The sequence below is a fragment of the Coturnix japonica genome, chromosome 4, assembly GCF_001577835.2.
Source record: "Coturnix japonica isolate 7356 chromosome 4, Coturnix japonica 2.1, whole genome shotgun sequence".
Taxonomy (NCBI): domain Eukaryota; kingdom Metazoa; phylum Chordata; class Aves; order Galliformes; family Phasianidae; genus Coturnix; species Coturnix japonica.
The window spans coordinates 54156666-54174136 of NC_029519.1; the positions used below are offsets into that span (position 1 = coordinate 54156666).

General features: G+C 42.5%; 1 protein-coding gene across 10 annotated transcripts in view; it reads right to left on the reverse strand.

Annotated features, from left to right (window-relative positions):
* EMCN (endomucin) overlaps nucleotides 1–17471 on the reverse strand; it is a 48522-nt gene that overhangs the window by 23281 nt on the left and 7770 nt on the right. For all 10 annotated transcript variants that reach the window (XR_004306987.1, XR_004306986.1, XR_004306985.1 and 7 more), the window contains exons 2-5: nucleotides 7178–7237; nucleotides 5381–5485; nucleotides 4983–5096; nucleotides 1672–1794 (exon numbers count right to left, since the gene is read on the reverse strand). Coding sequence is in view for 7 of the 10 variants with exons in the window: in XM_032444322.1 (XP_032300213.1) it covers nucleotides 1672–1794; nucleotides 4983–5096; nucleotides 5381–5485; nucleotides 7178–7237 (402 nt within the window). In the remaining 3 variants the exon portion in view is untranslated. The remainder of the gene's footprint in view (nucleotides 1–1671; nucleotides 1795–4982; nucleotides 5097–5380; nucleotides 5486–7177; nucleotides 7238–17471) is intronic.

Consider the following 17471-nt stretch of genomic DNA (forward strand, 5'->3'; position numbering starts at 1 on the left):
TGGCCTTCCAGTCTGCAAGAGCACACTGCTGGCTCAAGTCCAGCTTTTTTGTCCTCCAAGACCTCCACATCCTTTTCCACAGAGCTGCTCTTAATGAATTCTTCTCCCATATCACTCATATCTGGGGTTATCCCAACATCATTGCGCTTGGTCTTGTTGAACTCCACTTGGTTCAAGTGAGCCCAATTTTCAGGTTTTCCTAGTTCCCTCTGGATGACATCTTCTCCTTCTATTATATCAACTGCACTACTCAACTTGGTGTCATCTGCAAACTTGCTGAAGGTGCACTCAATCCCACTGTCTACGTCATTGATAAAAATTTTGAAGAGCACCAGTTCAAAGACAGACACCTGGGGGCACACCAGAGCCATTGATTACAGCTCTCCGGCTGTGGCCATACTGTCAATTCCTTATCCACTGTACAGACCTCTCTTCAAATCCATCTAATCTTTAATATGGAAATAAGGAAGATTTGTGGGCCTGGGTCAAAGATCTTACAGGTCCAGGTAGATTACACTGGTCTGTCATCTGTTCTTATCTGATGCATCATAGAAGGCCACCAGATTGGTCAGGCACAATTTGTCCTTGGTGAAGCTGTGCTGACTGTCTCGAATAGTCTATTTGCATTGCATGAGCATTAACATTTCTTCCATGATTAAATACAACTCACAACATATGTATTATGGGGAATAGGTTTATGAAAATAATTAACAACTCCTCTCTAAATAAGTGGCCATAGCATAAAAATGAAAAAAAATCTCAATTTCCCTAAAATGCTTCTAAGCATTTTAGCATGTACTCAGCATATGATATTACTATTAGCATGTAGTCAGCATATGATATTAATATACAGATATATACTATGCAATCCCATCTTCTATGAGAAGAATCACAGTAAACACCCATTCACGATGCTAAGTTTTAGCACAACAAAATGTTATTGAGCACTCAGTTATCTCCTGCAAACACAGACCAGGGAATTATAAAGAGTCTCTTATCCCTCTGGACATGTTAAACATTAATAATAATTGGGAAATGCAAACACAGTCAATGTCCTTATTGGGCTTATGTATGTGTAGCTCAGAGTATTGAGTAAAAGCTCAAGAGACCTTGAGAAAACCTAAGTGATTCAGCCTGCTAGGAATGTAATAAATGATCACCCTCATTACCTGACATCTGCATTTGCCACAGAGTTTTTTAGTGGATAAATACAACAAAACACACTCAGAAAAACAATAAAGCTAGACAGGCACAGGGAAGGACTGATACCTTTTTGACCTTGCATGTGACTGTTGTAGTTTGAACAGCGTCATTTAATTTGGTCATGTGCCTTAGCATGCCCTACAGATTTATTAACAATTGTAAAAATCATAGCTGTTTTCTCCTTCACTTTGCAGCCAGAGAATTTATCTCAATGACCTCCTCTGGCAGTCAGCGCTACACAGTGGCCACATACAGCATATATAAGGTTTCTATTATCTTAATTTATATCCTTCTGTAATGACATTGAGTTTCCTATGAATCTATTGAAGTTGTCCATCACTCATAACTTCATAGCGGGGTGACATCATACCCTGTGCAAATTAGAAGGTAGCGCATGGCATATGAAGATATTTTACATCTTTTGAACTATTTGTATAGGAAGATGAAGTGTGTGTTTTCAAAACATACCTGAGGTTCCAGAAGCAGTAGTGTTTACTTGTAAAGAGGCTGTAGGAGTCAAAGTCCCCATCTTAGTAGTTGTAGCACTCAAACTCTCATTTTGTGCAGACTGTGTTCCATGCACTTGCACAGCTGGAAACCAGACAGACATATGGTTACATCATCATTACAGTTATATATATATCAGTAGAAGGGTTGCATTAGATTTCTGAGCCAGTCCCCTGGCAAACCCCCTCACCATCATGGAGGATAGTTCAGGTCAGAAAGCACTATGCCTTCAGGTAAACCTTTGTCAAACACTGAGACATCCCTATGAGGTTGTTAGGACTGACACAGCTTAGGCATCTTTAAAGCGCATCCTTACCATCCAACAGTCACATGCTTGTGCCAGAAGACAACACTGACTTTGGAGACCAGGTTGATGGCGTAGATAGCTTCCTGCTTTCTATCACTTACCTTCATTAAAAATAATAATAATAATAAATCAAATACAAGCTTCTGCCACAACTGTCACATAACGGTAATGGGATACTTTATAAAGTTGTAAGGATTGTAATTAAGTGTGGAGTTAATTACTTCTTTCTGTGCTGTTAAGGTCTGAGAAATAATATATCCCTGAAAATTAGCATATGAAAAATTAAAGTGCCTTTTTGCTGCCCTCCCTCACAGTCAGTAGAGGATTGAGGTCATCTGCGCCATGAAATTTGCTGTCCAGGGTGTGTCCAGACACAGACACCGTCTGGCCATGGAAGCAAGGATGAATTCAAGCTGTTACAGTACAGCAGGTGATTTCTGTGTCCACCCTCAGAACCCACCATAACTACATGCAAGATGGTGACTATCAAATGCACCATGGGTAAGAGAGGCTGCAGAACAAGCTCCCGATGCAGAAGGGTGTAAGCAGACACGTCTTGTGGCTTCTCTACCCAAAGCCATTGGGAACAGTATCATCCATACCCAACTGCTGCATGCATGTACAGCAGTGGCAGCACTGTATCCCACAGGAAATCAGGGTCCCACCTGCACTGGGGGAGCACTCAAATCACCCTGCAGTATGTCTGCTATCAGTCACTGCTGATGAATAAAATGACAACATAAGAATAAAATGGTAAAGACTGTAAAATAGCTGTCTGGACAGGATGACTGCGGCAAGGCAGAGCCCCCCAGAGGTGACACCACTCTCCCCACAGAAGCTTTGATGAGAGAAATGGCAGCACACTGGCATGCATTTGTCAAAAGAATAATCAAAGAGGGGAACATGAAGCTGCCCTGCAGGGCTGCTGCCCAAGCCTCAGCCGTTTCCTTGCTTTGTGCTCCCAGAACCCTTCATTTTCTTCAACCAGCTGAAATTCAGCACGTATCCTTGCTTGATCTTAGCAGGATTTTCTACTTAACCTACATATAACCCACGTGTGTTTCACCATTTCCCAACAGTACTCTAAATCTTCCTTGCAGCAGGCTGCAGCCTAATGAGGTCTGACATCACATGGTGCTTCATACAAGCAGCAGATGTTCAGCAGAGAGACCAGACATCTGTAACAGCATCATTCGGCCAGTCAATGAATCCAGGATACTCCTTTACAGGGAACACCAACCCTTTAAAGCCCTAATGTGAGGACTTGGTTAGGTGACATATACATCTCTCTCCTGAAATCAACAACCTGCAAAACCCCTTGCATTGAAGACTGCATTAATAAAAGCTTCAAAAAATTGCAGTGCAACAAAAGCAGTGGAAGCTGCTTCCTGCTGAGCACATCCTGCAGCCAGCTGCTGCACGGGGCATTCCAGAAGCATGACAGGTACCTGCAGCCTGTGACAGAGACCCAATGACAGCTGAGCAGTATGCTGTTAGCCTCGCCCTCCTATTGCTTAGTTATCAGCAGTTTGGTATGAAAATTCTCTCTTTCACCCTCTCCTTTTCTCACTTTCTAATATTTAATGTTTCAGTGTATCATGATACATCATCCTCCAGGAAAAGCACAGGATTAATCAGAAGCATCACATCCCCAAACCCACCAAGAGTTTGCAATTTAATATCCTGAGTGCTGACCTTTGATCTACAGCTGGGGAAGGAAGAGCACAACCTTCTACCACCTTTCATTTGGCAGCCTCTGATAACAGAGAGCGTCCCAGAACATGAATTCCCATATACAGGTGTGACTTGCTGTACTGTGACACCATTTGCAATTATTGAACTGTCCAAGGGAGGTCACTCTTTTGGCTAAATGTGAACTCTTGGCTTTGATATCTTGTACTAGTAAATAAGAAAAATATGGAGGCAAGTCTAATTGTTGGCTTCTTATGTAACAGTCATGGCTAGAAAGCATGGAAGGACTCTCTGAATTTGTAATGGGAGGTGACAGCAGCCACAGAAATTGCAGTGGGGACAGGAAGCCCTGTCACATCTTTGCTGTGTGGATAAGATCATTTGCTGATGCTTCTAGCCAGGACTGAAGGTAGAGAAGTGATGGCCTGTGTTACAGACTGGCAGAGATACCTACCTGTGTTGTATTAGAAACCAGGTGCCATGAAAGAAAATTTGGATATTTTATACAGGCACCATCAAATCCTGCCTCAGTTCTTTAAGGCCAATCACAAAATGAGGGAGAAGCTGACTGCTAGAGTGGAAGGGAAAAAGAGAGCAGAGATAGCAGACAGCTTTCACTTTATACCCATTTTAATAGCAAAAATCTCACTAAGCCCATATTCATTTCAGGGACAATGACTGTCCCAGCCCTGCACTGTGGAGGACTTTCAGGCAGTGTCTTTAATTTTCCTGTTTATGTGAGGGAACTGAGAAACAAGTAAGCCTTACTTTTAGGTGTAAGTTCATTCATCATCCATTTTCACTATGTTTTGTTAATATGAATGTTATTATCCTTGCTTAAATTATTCCAACTATTTGCTTAATGCAAGGTATTTCTGTTGTTGGTTTGTTGGGTTTGTTTGTTTGTTTGTTTTTGGGGGGGTTTCTTTTAATAGAATCCCTTCCCAATGATTTTTGTTGAAATACTTGCCAAAACAGAAGAAAATAAAAATGAAAATCCCTCCAAGTACAGACCTCCCAATTACAGGAAGATTCAAATCCTATGTAATGGCTCCAGATCACCTCCACTACAAATTAAAGTTAGGATACTCTGTGTGTAAGATTCTGCAGAAGGATTCATTGAGATATGAGAGATAGGAAGAAGAGCTCTGCTTTCACATAGCTCAAAATCCATTATCCAAATTACTTCCTTAGATATCTTCCTATTGCTCCATACTGCTTTACCGAAACAGTGTATGGTGAATCAGAAATGGCTCCATGGAATGTCACTCACCATTTGTTGTGTTCTCACTTTCAGTTCTTGCCGTAGTGGTCACCTGTGCTGGCTGCTGCGCAGTTGTATGCTGTGTTGTACTTTCTGTGGCATTAGCAGAAGTAGTTGTATTGTCTATTAAAGGAAGGATGTTGAAAATTTGTTGTCAATTTTATATAAGATCAACAGGAACGAGACTCCCTTCCCTGCAGGGAAACCCAACCCCATCAGTGGGACATCCTCATGAGCACAAGCCTGTGCACAGTTATCAGACCTGACTTGAGCCCGATGGCTCTGGAGGTACTACCAAGGATGTGACCATCTATAAATGCATTTCCAGGCCATGGGGCACTGCTGCTCAGTGCCCTAATTGACCACCGGACCAGCCTCGACTGTTAGCACAAGAAAACATCACTTACACCTTGTTGTGATGGACATGGTCATAGTTGAGGCTGTAGTGGTTGTCAGCTCTGTTGCTAGCGGTGTCGTTGCTCTTAAGGTGGTTGTGTTCAAAGCTTCCTCCTCTGCAAGAGAGGCATTTTTATTGATTTATCCATTATAAACATCCCATACCTCTAGCTGCCTTCTCTCACTAAGGCAGTGAGTATCTCTTTCAAGTCAGGCTCTCAGAGACCCTTCTTGCCCACGAGCGCTTCTAAAGGGCTCAGAGCATGCACAATTAGCATTGCAGGGAAGGTATGCATTTTTGGGCGGTCATGAAGAGCCTGGCAGGCCCATCTCCAAAGTGTGCAGCCAAGCCTTGGACATCTGAGTGAGAGGAATAATGGTTTCTAGCACGTGATAATCCCTGGCTTGAAATCAGCACTCATGTTACAGCAGCTCCTGAAAGCTCCCTCCTGCAGAGGGGCAAGAGCTGAAGGCGGAGGTAAGGGCTTCCTAAGGCAGCGGGGATCTGTTAGCTACTGCTATGGGAAGAGGGCTACAGAGCTGGCCATGCCACAGAGATGGTGGAAAGCTGCCCAGAGTTCTGTTGCATCACTTAACAGAAGCAGAAAGCACTTCTGTCAGCCACAGGGGCTCATTTCTATCCCTGCCTACAACCCAAGCCCTGTCATGCTCCCTCTTCTAGCACTTCTCAGAGATGGGAAATATGATAGAATAGGAACAAATAATGACCTGCCACTTTCTCTCACATGTATGGAGTACTTATAAATACAATGACCGCACCAGAACATATAACTGCCTCCCTTTCCTCCTGCTTTGCTGGCTGTTTGCCTAGAATAACAGTGCCTCAAAGAAAGAGTCTCCCTGGAAGCTTGTTCCACACCCACAGCGGGCTGTAACCTCACTGGGGGCTTCTGATGCTTTGCTCATAGGCATAAACAACATTACTGCTTTCTCCTCTGTGACAAAAAGCTGCAAGGGAAGTTCAGTGAAACGTCTGAAGAGCTCATTCACAATGAGGTGTCGGTTCTTTATTAAATGCTTTTAGAATAGACATAAACATCAGGGTTTTTGAAACATAAAAGAACTACAGCACAATTTGAAAATGTCGCATTCTTCCCATAAGAAAAACATTCAGACTTTCTGTGGCTGCATCTTATTCTCTTCCTTTAACAACACTGAATGTATCCATCTTTATTATCCCACTGCTCTCAGCTCCAAAACAGATTCTTCAGTATCTTCAGTTATCAAAAAACACGGTCCCATCTCCAGTTTATCTTCCTCAGATGCATTACTTTCAATGCAGCCATTTTCAACATTTAAACTGTGAAAGGAATTGATATTTAGCCCACACAAATGCAATACAGTCAATAGCAGTCTTTCATAAGATCCTCCCCTATGAGGACAGGCCAAGAGAGCTGGGGCTCTTCAGCCTGGAAAAGAGAATTCTTCAGGGGAGCTTATAGTGGCCTTCCAGTACCTGAAAGGGGCCTACAAGTAAGCTGGGGAGGGACTTTTTATAAGGGCAGGTAGCATCAGAAAGAGGGAAAATGGCTTTAAACTGGAAGAAGATAGATTTAGAAGTAGAAATTAATCCTTACTGTGAGGGTGGTGAGACACTGGCACATATTGCCCAGTGAGGTTGTGGATGCCCCTTCCCCGGAGGTGTTCAGAACCATGCAGGATGGGGCTTTGAGCATCCTGGTCTAGTGGGAGATGTCCCTTCTATAGCAAGGGGGCTGGAACTAGATGATCTTAAAGGTCCCTTCCAACCAAATCCATTCTACGATTCTATGAATTTAAACTCTTACCAGTTTTTTGTGTGGATGCAGAAACATTTGCATTGACAGTAGCATTTGAAATTTCATCTTCTGAAACAAACACAGAAAAGAATACATTAGTCTAGCCATCTTCCAGATCTACCTATCATTACATAGGCATATAATGCACTTTCATAGAAACTGGGTAAAATTTGCACTTCATAAAAAGCATTTCATAGAAAAATCAAGTTTAGAAGCCTGTAAGCAGGAGCAACAACTGTGATCACAAGCTGTTCAACCTATTAGCTTTGCCCTGGTTTCTTAAATGGGGAGCATTAGATGTGGCCCTTGAATAGCAGGTTATTTGCTAATAGGTCTTAACAACTTCTTGACTGGTTTGGGAAAAAAAAAAAATGGAACAAATGTAGGTTTTTTTTTAATCTCCTCTCCTCAAGTACAACCACAGCTGATATGAGTCTTCAGGTAGAGGTAAAACAACTACTTCCAAGAGCAAGGTCTGTTTCCAGCTGAGGAATAGGAGAATCCCTGTTGATGAAAACTAAAGGTGGTTAGTGTCTCCCTGGCTACTGCAAGCAGTTCAGGAGGGCTTTCCAGAATCGCTGTGATTCCTGTATGTGAGGCAAAGAAGAGAATTCACAACACAGTTTAGAAAGCGTTGCCTTGAGCAGCAATTGACTTTACACATTGCCCTTGGGACAATGCTCCAGCTCCAGTTATTCTACTGCAATAAACAATGGCAATCTTTAAAACCTGAGGTCAAGTCAGCAGGTGAAATTTGTCTATTTGATTTGTAATATTGGAAAACAAAAAAAAAATCCCTCAAACTATCAAACAAAGAGCTAAACAGTTTCCAGATTTTCTGTCTGTAAAAAAAATTGTAACAGCATAACTTACATTGAGTTTTGCTTTCAAGTAAGAAAAATTTCAGACTCACTTCTGGGATATTAAAATATTTTATTAACAAGCTAAGGGAGTGAATAAACCACAAAGTCAAAACCAGTGGCTCTCTGCAAAGCACTGCACATCACTGTGTGACCTATATAGGGAGGAAGAGCTTAGCTCAGAGTAAGAACAGAATAGCCAAATCCTCTGGTTCAGAGTGTGACATCCTGCCACATGCCGTGAGCACGCTGTAACGCAGACATCGCAACACTGAGTCAGGGTGGCACATCGCTGTTCTTGTGTGACTCCATTCATGGTAATATCTGCTGGCATGCTTTCTGCCTTCTGGCTGCAGGGCAGAACAGTCAACTTCGTTCCCTCTGCTCAGCATGCTGTGCTCTGTTAACATTTCACGAGCTCCAGCCGAGGCTTGCCAGAGTCACAAATCTAATACAGGAGAAAAATATCTAATGCACTTGTTCACTGGTTCCCTACAGGCCTGCTTCCCACTGCACGAATGCAGTCAGGCCAAGCTCAGACCCTTGCAAAGAGCATCTAAAATACTGTTTTTCTGCAGTTTAGTTACCCAGTGAATATGAATATGAAGCATATAAATAATGCTTCATATTCCTCATGTGAAATATCTGAAGACAAATTTTACCCAAGCAAACCAAAAAGCGGCATTGTTTAGGGAGATACCCTGAATGTTGAATATTTCTCCTCTTTGTTGTCATTAAGATCTTGTGACAAAGCTACCATTGCCCCCCATACAAGGCCATAGCTCCAAATCAGAATGTTCTCACAACAAAGCACACACTTCACATGGCTCAGCAGAATATCTCCCAGTAACTACAATGTCTGTGACATCAGCTGAAGGCAGTCACTGGCCCATCAGCTCCTTCTCTAAGTCAGCAAGGCCTTGTGGAAAGACCACTGCAATGCTTTATGAGCAAAACTTAAAGAAATCAAAACTAAACATATATACGTAAACCAACTTAATTTGCAGCTTTGATACAAACCACAAGTTGATGATTTTGTCACAGAGATAAACTAGATCAGCAGAGTAGAAAATAGTGAAGCCTTATGAATTAATTGCTGCCTTAAATGGTGGATAAATAAGTATACTTTACAAACATGATGAAAGCAACACGCAGAAATGCTTAAAGTTAGCAAAGATTTGGGGGACATCAGTTGATTAAAAGTAGAGATAGATGGTAAATTATAATGTTTTTATTTGCTATGTTAAGAAGAAAAACAAGGGATTATAAATGATCGAGAGTGGAACTTTGGCCTAATAGAGGCTGACCGTTGCTTGATGAAAAGAGAGGAATATTAGTTTTTCTGCTCATGTCAGATTGTCTGTGGCCTCAAATGAAGAACAAGTTACAACGGCACAGTTTTAGACTAATTTAGATGCAGCTATTTGAGAAACTCTTCCACGTCCTTGGTAGCAGCTCCCTCACACAGCCCCTTCTCTTCTCTTGGCCAGAGGTGTGTCAGTGCCCTGCAAAGTCCTGTGCCTGAAGGATGTGTGACGAAAGGGCTAAGATGCAACAAGAGGTAGATTAAAGAGCGGTGTGCTTGCTGTCAGTGGGAGATCCACACAGAAAAGGAAAAGCATGTCTAAAAGTAGAGAGCTAGGCGAGAAGAAATCAGAAGTGGAAGGAAGATAAGAAGGCAGGAAGAAGATGGGAGGTCTGGGCAGGAAGGCCCAGAGACAGTGAGACAAAAGGGCAGCAGGAAAAGATATGAAGGAATGAGAAGAGCTCAATAAACATTTGACCTCTGACCAAAAGGCCAATCTGAGGAAAGAGAAACCGTAATTGTTTTTTTTCTCATTCAGATTCAGAGGATGTGCCTTTATTGTCCTCCCTGGCTTAGATTTAGACAGTTCATTTGTTCTAAAATTAAAACAATAGTAAATCCATTTGTACCTGGTCTTCAAATAGGATCTAAGAATAATCCGGCTGAAACTCTGAGCTAACATCCTTTCTTCAAAAGTTCCAAAGTTCCTGAGCTCAGCCAGAGCTGACCAGTGGTCACAGCTGTCCTCAAGCTGTAGTGTTTGATGTGGGCTTCCACTTCCAAGGTCTGAGCTCAGAGCTCTCACCAGCTCTTCCCTCTCTCTATCTCATTATTTTCAACTCTGCACAGGGAAAACTAAGATAAGAAGTTTTAACTTCAGTTAACTAGGCACCTGCTATTGCTTCAATAAGTACAGGGGGAAAAAAAGCAGGCAAGACTGCATGATATTCCATCAGCAGTGCTGTTAGTGTGCTACGAGCTACTACAGGACACAAAGCACTAAGCTTTAAATGCCTCGTGAAACAGGTAATATGAAAGTGAATGGTGAAAAATCAAAATGTAAACACTTTTAAATATAAATGACTTATTCAAAATATGTCTTGAATATATTCCATTACTCAGTGCTGGCTGCTTTGGTATCTAAATCTGATTAAAAAATAATTTTTATTGGAAAAGTCAATATCCCCACAGAAATAGCTTGTATTTAACTCAAGTTTGAACTTTTAAAGATCTGGTCTTGCACTAGGCTGATAGGGATATGTTGGTATTGAACACCCTTCCACATTTAGATGAGCCCTGGTGTAGCCACAGCTGAAGATATAGGTCCAGCTTGGGGATCAGGCTGAGGAGCAAGTGGGTAATGGACTGTAGAAACCATCAGGAGTCTAGGAAGAAAAGACCTCTTGGGAAGAATGATGAGAATTGCATTTGTTTTAGACTAGAGAGGAAAAGATCAATGGAAGTTATGATAGCAGCATTCGTGCAGGTAAGGGGTGGCAAGAAAAGCAAAAGAATAAGCTTGTCATTGCAACTGCTGAAGATTAAACTAGAGGTAACAGACGGGAAATTTGGACTAGAAACATTCCAGGTTTTCAGTGCTCTTATGTGCTGTTTCTCTGCTTCAAGGCTATACTGTGGAATCTGCAGGTGGTGTTTTCCATTTTATGTTTGTCTGTCTGACCCTGGGACTTTGCAATTGTGCACAAGATATGCAGAAGTCCAGATTGCTTTCTTGCTTTGTCTCTCCACATTGGCAGAAACAGATCATGGCCTTTTCCCAGATAGCACACAGTACCCCCACAGCCATCAAGTGCTATTTGTATGGCTGCTCCATCTGCCCCATGGGCAGGCTGTCTGCCTCACCTCCCTGCTGCAGGAAGGCAAAGCCAGCCTAGAACATGAGCTGGTCCCAACGTTCTCAGAGCTCCCCACAAACTGCTGCTGCCAAACAGCTTATACAACCTCCTCACTCTTACCTCTGAGCTGTGTTGTTTATTAAATTTTCTCTTTGGTTCTCATTTATTGCTGCTTCATCTCTTTATTCTCTTAACTGTGTTTGTTGTTTTTTTTTCCTCCAGACTCAGTGTAGTTCTCTTACTACTCTTATTTGTTTTCTCTCCTTATCCATCTCACTTCCCTGCTTCACTACCTTCTGCCTGAAATCTTGAGATATATTTCTCTTCTTTTGTAGTGCACTTTTGTGTAGCATCCTCCAAAGAAGAAAATGCTCTGCCCGAATGAGTTGTCCATCTGCTGCCAACCTCCCATTGCACCAACATCACTCCCACATGCAGGCAGCCAAAACAAGTTCTGGACCTGCTCAGACTTCGCTCAAGACATCCAAACTGAACCCAAATGCACACAAATACATTAAATTTAGGGGTCAAGCACAGGCTTTAACTCCCAATACAAAAAGAAGCCTTCCACATGGGCTTTCTACAGCCCAGCACAGCCTTTGCAGTAAGGCTGTGTGGGACAATGCAGTTTAATTAGTTTAGGTGAAGCTTCTGGTACTTAATCTGCCACATTCCACACTGCTACTTAGTACGAACAGAAATGCATTGCCAAGAAAACTGCAGGTTCAAGACGTGTGGCTCTAAGGGCAGAGAACTTTACATCATGTGGCAAAATCCTAAGATCCTCCACTTTCATCAGAAATATTCTGTTAACACAGAAATTATGAGACGACACTTCTCCAAAAACCAAACAACACTGATTTGTGTCAGGACTGAAAAGCATTTCTCCAGCCTGCTGCTTTCTGTCCTGAGAACCTTACTGCACTGACCAGAAGGACAACACTGTCTCTGAGCAATGCACCATTGGTCACATTTGAGGTAAAGCCCTGTGAGGTGAAGTCAGATGCTAAAGGCAGTGCTAAAAGCAAAATACAGGGAGGGAGGCCCTGTTTCCTGCTGCCCCTCTTTCATTCACATCTCTCAGCAGCACACTAACGGCACGCACAACACATGCTGAGATCTGCTAAGGTTCAGCCTTTTCCTCCTCCAGTGGGGCTCCTGAGCACGCTGCTGTCACAGAAGGGAGGAAGGAAAGGGAGGGAGCCACAGCCATTTCTCTCAGTGGGAGCAGAACAGAGGCAGGAAATGAAACTTTGGCCCTTGCATTGCATGCGTGGCCACCAAAGTCTGGGCCAGTTTCTTGGTTTTGTATGTAACAGAAGCACAAACTCCCACAACCAAGCCCTCCTAACTGCAAGCTTCCTCAGTGCATTTTCTGCTCCTGTGTGAAGCCTGGTGGATATCTTCAGTGCCATGTGCTGAAGAGGAACGAGAATGTCATTTGCACTCCATAAAGTAATAACTGTGCTCAGCATGCTCATCAGCACTCCAGCCTGCTTGGACAAAGACTCCATGCTTCTCTTTATTTAAACTTGCTAAACCTATTTAAAAGGTTTTAATTAAGCCCTTTAAAGCTGTTTAAAGCAGTAGACTGTCACCCTTTGATGGTGATGTATTTGCCCATCTCTGTGTAAGATAAAAGGTAAGAGTTACTGAGGGTTATGATATAGGATGAAAAACAAACTGCCACCCCCCTGCATTAGTCATGCTAAATCAGTTTTTAAATGCCTTCAATGAATGCACTTTTATATCAGAAAGAGCTTTATGCTTGCCGTGCATTGCTGAATAGAGAAAGAAAAACGATAAAAGGAGAGCCTTTGCCCTGCACAGGAAAGAGCAAGACGTTGATGCTCGTGGTGCTGTGCTCTCACTGTGCCATTTGCAGGCCTATTTTTGTTTCCCAGGAAGGGCGTGCTGGGGTAGGGCAGACACGAAGGAGTGTGAGGGGAAGTGTAGCCTGGGTGGACAGGCAGTTCTTCCCCCCCCATACGCAAAGTCATAATTATTGTGCTCTGTGTTTCCTCAGCCCAGTGTTGGCTACTCAAGTAAATCTCCAGCAATGTGAGTAATTTACAGATCAGGAAAGGGCCACTGCAGCCTCTGCTGCCATGTAGTCATTTTTAGCACATCCGGGACCAGCCCTGCATTGGCTTCAGCCACAGCCGCCCATGCTCTGCTCCTGGCAGTGCTCCGAGAGCATCTGCAGCATCAGGAGCCATAAAATTCCTGTGGAAACACTGTACATTGCTTCCATCCCAGCATAGTTCCACATTCACGCAGTTCCTTCCTCACATCTTCAGAACGTCCAACACACAGTCTGAGTGGTACTGAGTGCTCCAAGGGGAATGTCCAAAATGGGGACTGGAGTACAGTTGTAGATGCCTCTTGAACTTTTATGGGCAACACCAGTGCAACCTCATTCACTATAATTATGACTATCGCAAATCAATTATCACATCCTTTTCAAACCCTTCTCACTTGACCATTTTTTCCTTAAGTGATCAACCCTCATTTTCCAGTGTTAGTCCTTGAAAATAGTGTCTTGTACCAGTTAGTGGAAAGGCCAGGTGAAAGCAGTTGGGGTGACAAAGCAAATGGCACACTGCAAGAATGGGTCATAAAACATGTAAGGTAAATTGTGTGCTAGTTCACTTAAAGCCAGCAGCATGGAGAGGCACTGACTGCACAATTCTATTTGCACAGGTAGCAGCATGCAGAGGGAAATAATGGATATGCTAAAGCCATTTGAACCAGAGTAGATAAAAAATGCTGAGAACAAAAATAAGAACTCCTGCACTCATCAGCTTTCACCTCTAATACCTGTGCTATGCTATGCTCTGTCTTAGGCATATGTCATGTACAGGGCTCTTTGGCATTTATCGTCAGCAAGTTCTTCCTTCTGTTACATGCTGGAAACTATGTTAGTGAGTTGTTCCAAGGGAAGCCCACTGTATAGTAAATACATTTGCTGCCTTCTGAACCACAATAAAAACATTAATGCACTGTAACAACTTTCTCCTGTAAGAAAAGTCTTATCAAAGGGAACCTAAAGGTGCTCAACCGTAACAAGATTTCTGGGCATCCAGCTTTGCAGTGCTCAGAGTATATCATTTCCAAGACCTATGTGCTTTTTGGCAATACAGAGTTAAATGCTGTACAATGTCCAAAAATCTCCATAATCAAAGAATTCCATTTTTTCCAAGAATAAATTTCATCAGCCCTTTGCATAAATGAGTAAAAACTACCAAGACCTATGCTGGCCCCAAATACTTCCTTCAGTTTCTGCCTTTATGACTACCTGCAGGAACTGGGGGAGATGGACAACAACTGTGACTGTGGGGCAGTACCTTTGCTTTTGGGAACCCTGAATGACAGTGGAAGCATCATCTATGAATTATTCCCTAAACCGTCCCTCAGACCCAGGCATGGAGTAGCCCACAATCTACGCTGAAAATGCTTGAATTTCTCTTTCTTGACAGATCAGTCGTTGACTTTTCCCCATTTCACCTAATAACACGTGGTGGTATTTTTGCTTCCACAGCATTTGAATGAGTCCACAAACACTGATATTTACCTTACCTATATTGGTGTGATATATAATCCATGCCAAGATGAGGAAGAGTAGATTATCTACCAAAGAGAGTTGTCCTCACACCAAAATAAATACCACCGCACACACGTCTAGAAGGTCATTAACACTGTATTTCCAATAAAAGCCAAGGCTCAACACTGAGCATGCAGAGAAGTGGAAAAACAAGTAAAAAATGACTCCTGTCATTCAAATATTTTTCCTGTAATAAAAACACGCCTCAAAAAGTAAGCAGTGCATTTTACGGAGGAAAGTAATGCAAATCCTTGGCCAAGGATAGCAAGTATGCTGGCAGTGTTTTCCTCACACTATCTAAAATCCAAATCTTTTGCCATTCTTATTAGTTGTTACCTCATTTGCCAAACCTGTCAAGCCCCAGTACAACATCCATCTCCTGCTGAAGATTAAAAAAGAAGAAATTTTCAGGAAGCACAAACGTCTCACTAATATAATCAGGGATTTAATTAATTTAATCCTAAAGATTTGATTACATTGACTCAAACCAAGCACTACCCTGGGAACTCAAGGCATTAAGACAAACTGATTGTGCCTTTGGAAATGATTATGTATCTTGTAGAAATCTTCAGACAGCAAGGTGGGGGTAGTGCTTCCATACTGGCAAAACATGTAATTTCATGAGAGAGATAAGACAAGGCAGAAAGGTTGCAGCAGATAAATGTGATGCACAACCATGTGCCACCAGCCCCGCAGTTTCAATGACCTGAGACGCGTTGCTATCTAAAGTGTGCAGCTAACACCCAGGTGCAGGTTAGTGCCATTGGAAAAAGATTAAAATCTGCTGTGAAAATACTCTGTCAATAAACAGGTTGGGATTTTCAACTGTAGCAAAGACAGGCAAGCATCCACAGTCCATTTAAAAAGAGTTAGAAAATCCTCACCCGGCTATAAGCATGGACTTGTCTAAGTATGTCTCCTCCAGCAGGTTGGCCTGCCTGGTGCAGTGTGCCACCGACAGGACATCCAAGAGCACACCTTGGCAAGACAAATGCCAGGTATTGCTACTCTTCTGAATATGGCAATGGTCTGCATGGCAGCTCATTGTGTGACTTGGGGTGCTGACTTCTCTCATGAAATCTGGGATACATATTTTTACAGTTCTAGCTGAACCCAAAAGTAAACGTTTATTTTCTGGCAGAACCAGGTCTATAATTCCTGACTTGGATTTAGAAGTAAACAGCTGCTACCCATACATAAATCCAATACACTCTCTTGATCTACAGAATTGCAGAATAAAACCATTACAGGGTCTTTCTTGAGTTTGTTTCAGCAGAAAATACAGACAAAAAAGACCCTCCTCATGAGAAACAAAAGACATGATGCCTTCTTCACAGGACTTTGATGTGAGTATTGACTGCCCTTTGGACTGGAATGTTCATCTGGCTACCAAGAGGTACCAATCCAAAGTGCTCCCTTCCTCAGGCTGAAAATTTTGTCAATATTATTTTTCATTTGTGTTATCACAGGTTTTTCCACACCGTACCCAAATAGGTGTTGAAAAAGACAAAAATCAAGGTCAATATTTAGAGAAACAAGACAAAATACAAGCTTCAGCAAATCTTTTCTCTTTATCTGAAAAGACTGAGGACTGTTTATAAGTCAGATGAAAGAAACAGCTAAACAAAAAAGAAAAGATACTTGTACATTTTCAGATGAGACAACCATTGTTGAGTCTGTTATATAGTGTTATGCATCCAGGTTTGTAGCTGAAGGCTGTGGGCAATGTGCCTTTCACTATCAGTTGCTATTTATTTTGGCTGCAATTCACTTTCTTCCTACTGAGCAGGTATTAAGCCATCTGCTCATCAGTTCAGTAAATGGAGCAAACTTGCATTCAGGTTTGGGGCTAGAACACATGGTTTTCTTTACAGACTGCTAGAAGCGATGAAAATCTGTAAAAGACTTCCCCCCCCCCCTCCACAACAGGCAAACTCTCAAGACATTCAAGTTTGGGTTCCAGCATGAAAAGGCAGCTGTCTATCTAAACCCTATTCACTTTTCTCACATTTTCAGAGATAAGGGCAACCTGACTGTGAGAGCTTACACACTTTTGTTCTCCCCCAGAGCACAGCCACAAACAATAACCAGAGAGAGGGAACACCTGCTCAGGAATTCTAACTGCTCAAAATGATTAAGTTAGTATGGAATTTTATTTTATTTTTCTAAAGGACTTGAAGATGAGTGAGCTGAGGTGGAAAAGGGAAGGCTACTCATCTTCTCTAGTTAACACTGAGAAAAGCAGAGTTCAGGCAACTGCAAATGAATGCGCTTGCTACAGGAACCCTGCTCTGGTGGGACTTACCTTGGGCTGTCATAACTACAGTGAGATGGGGTCAGGGTGATACCCCAAGCACTACAGCATCCCCTGAGAGGAAAGGAGTTGGGAAGTGCCTCGTTCAGGGTTGTCCTGCAGTGTAAGGAGCAGATCCAGACTCTCCATGCCAACTTCTGCTCCCAAAGTGAAAAGTGCCTTTTCTTTATTTCATAGCGCCGTCACTTTCATGGACAGCAAAGGCACTACTCACCGTCAACAGGGGTCACTAATCAGACATTAATAGTCTCATCCATGGTGCATCCACAATGCCAGGCAGCATGTTGCAGCGTGCAGAACCTAAACACCTCTAGGCTGATGCTAAGATGAGCATTAGCCCTATATTTTCTGCTGTCATCTGTG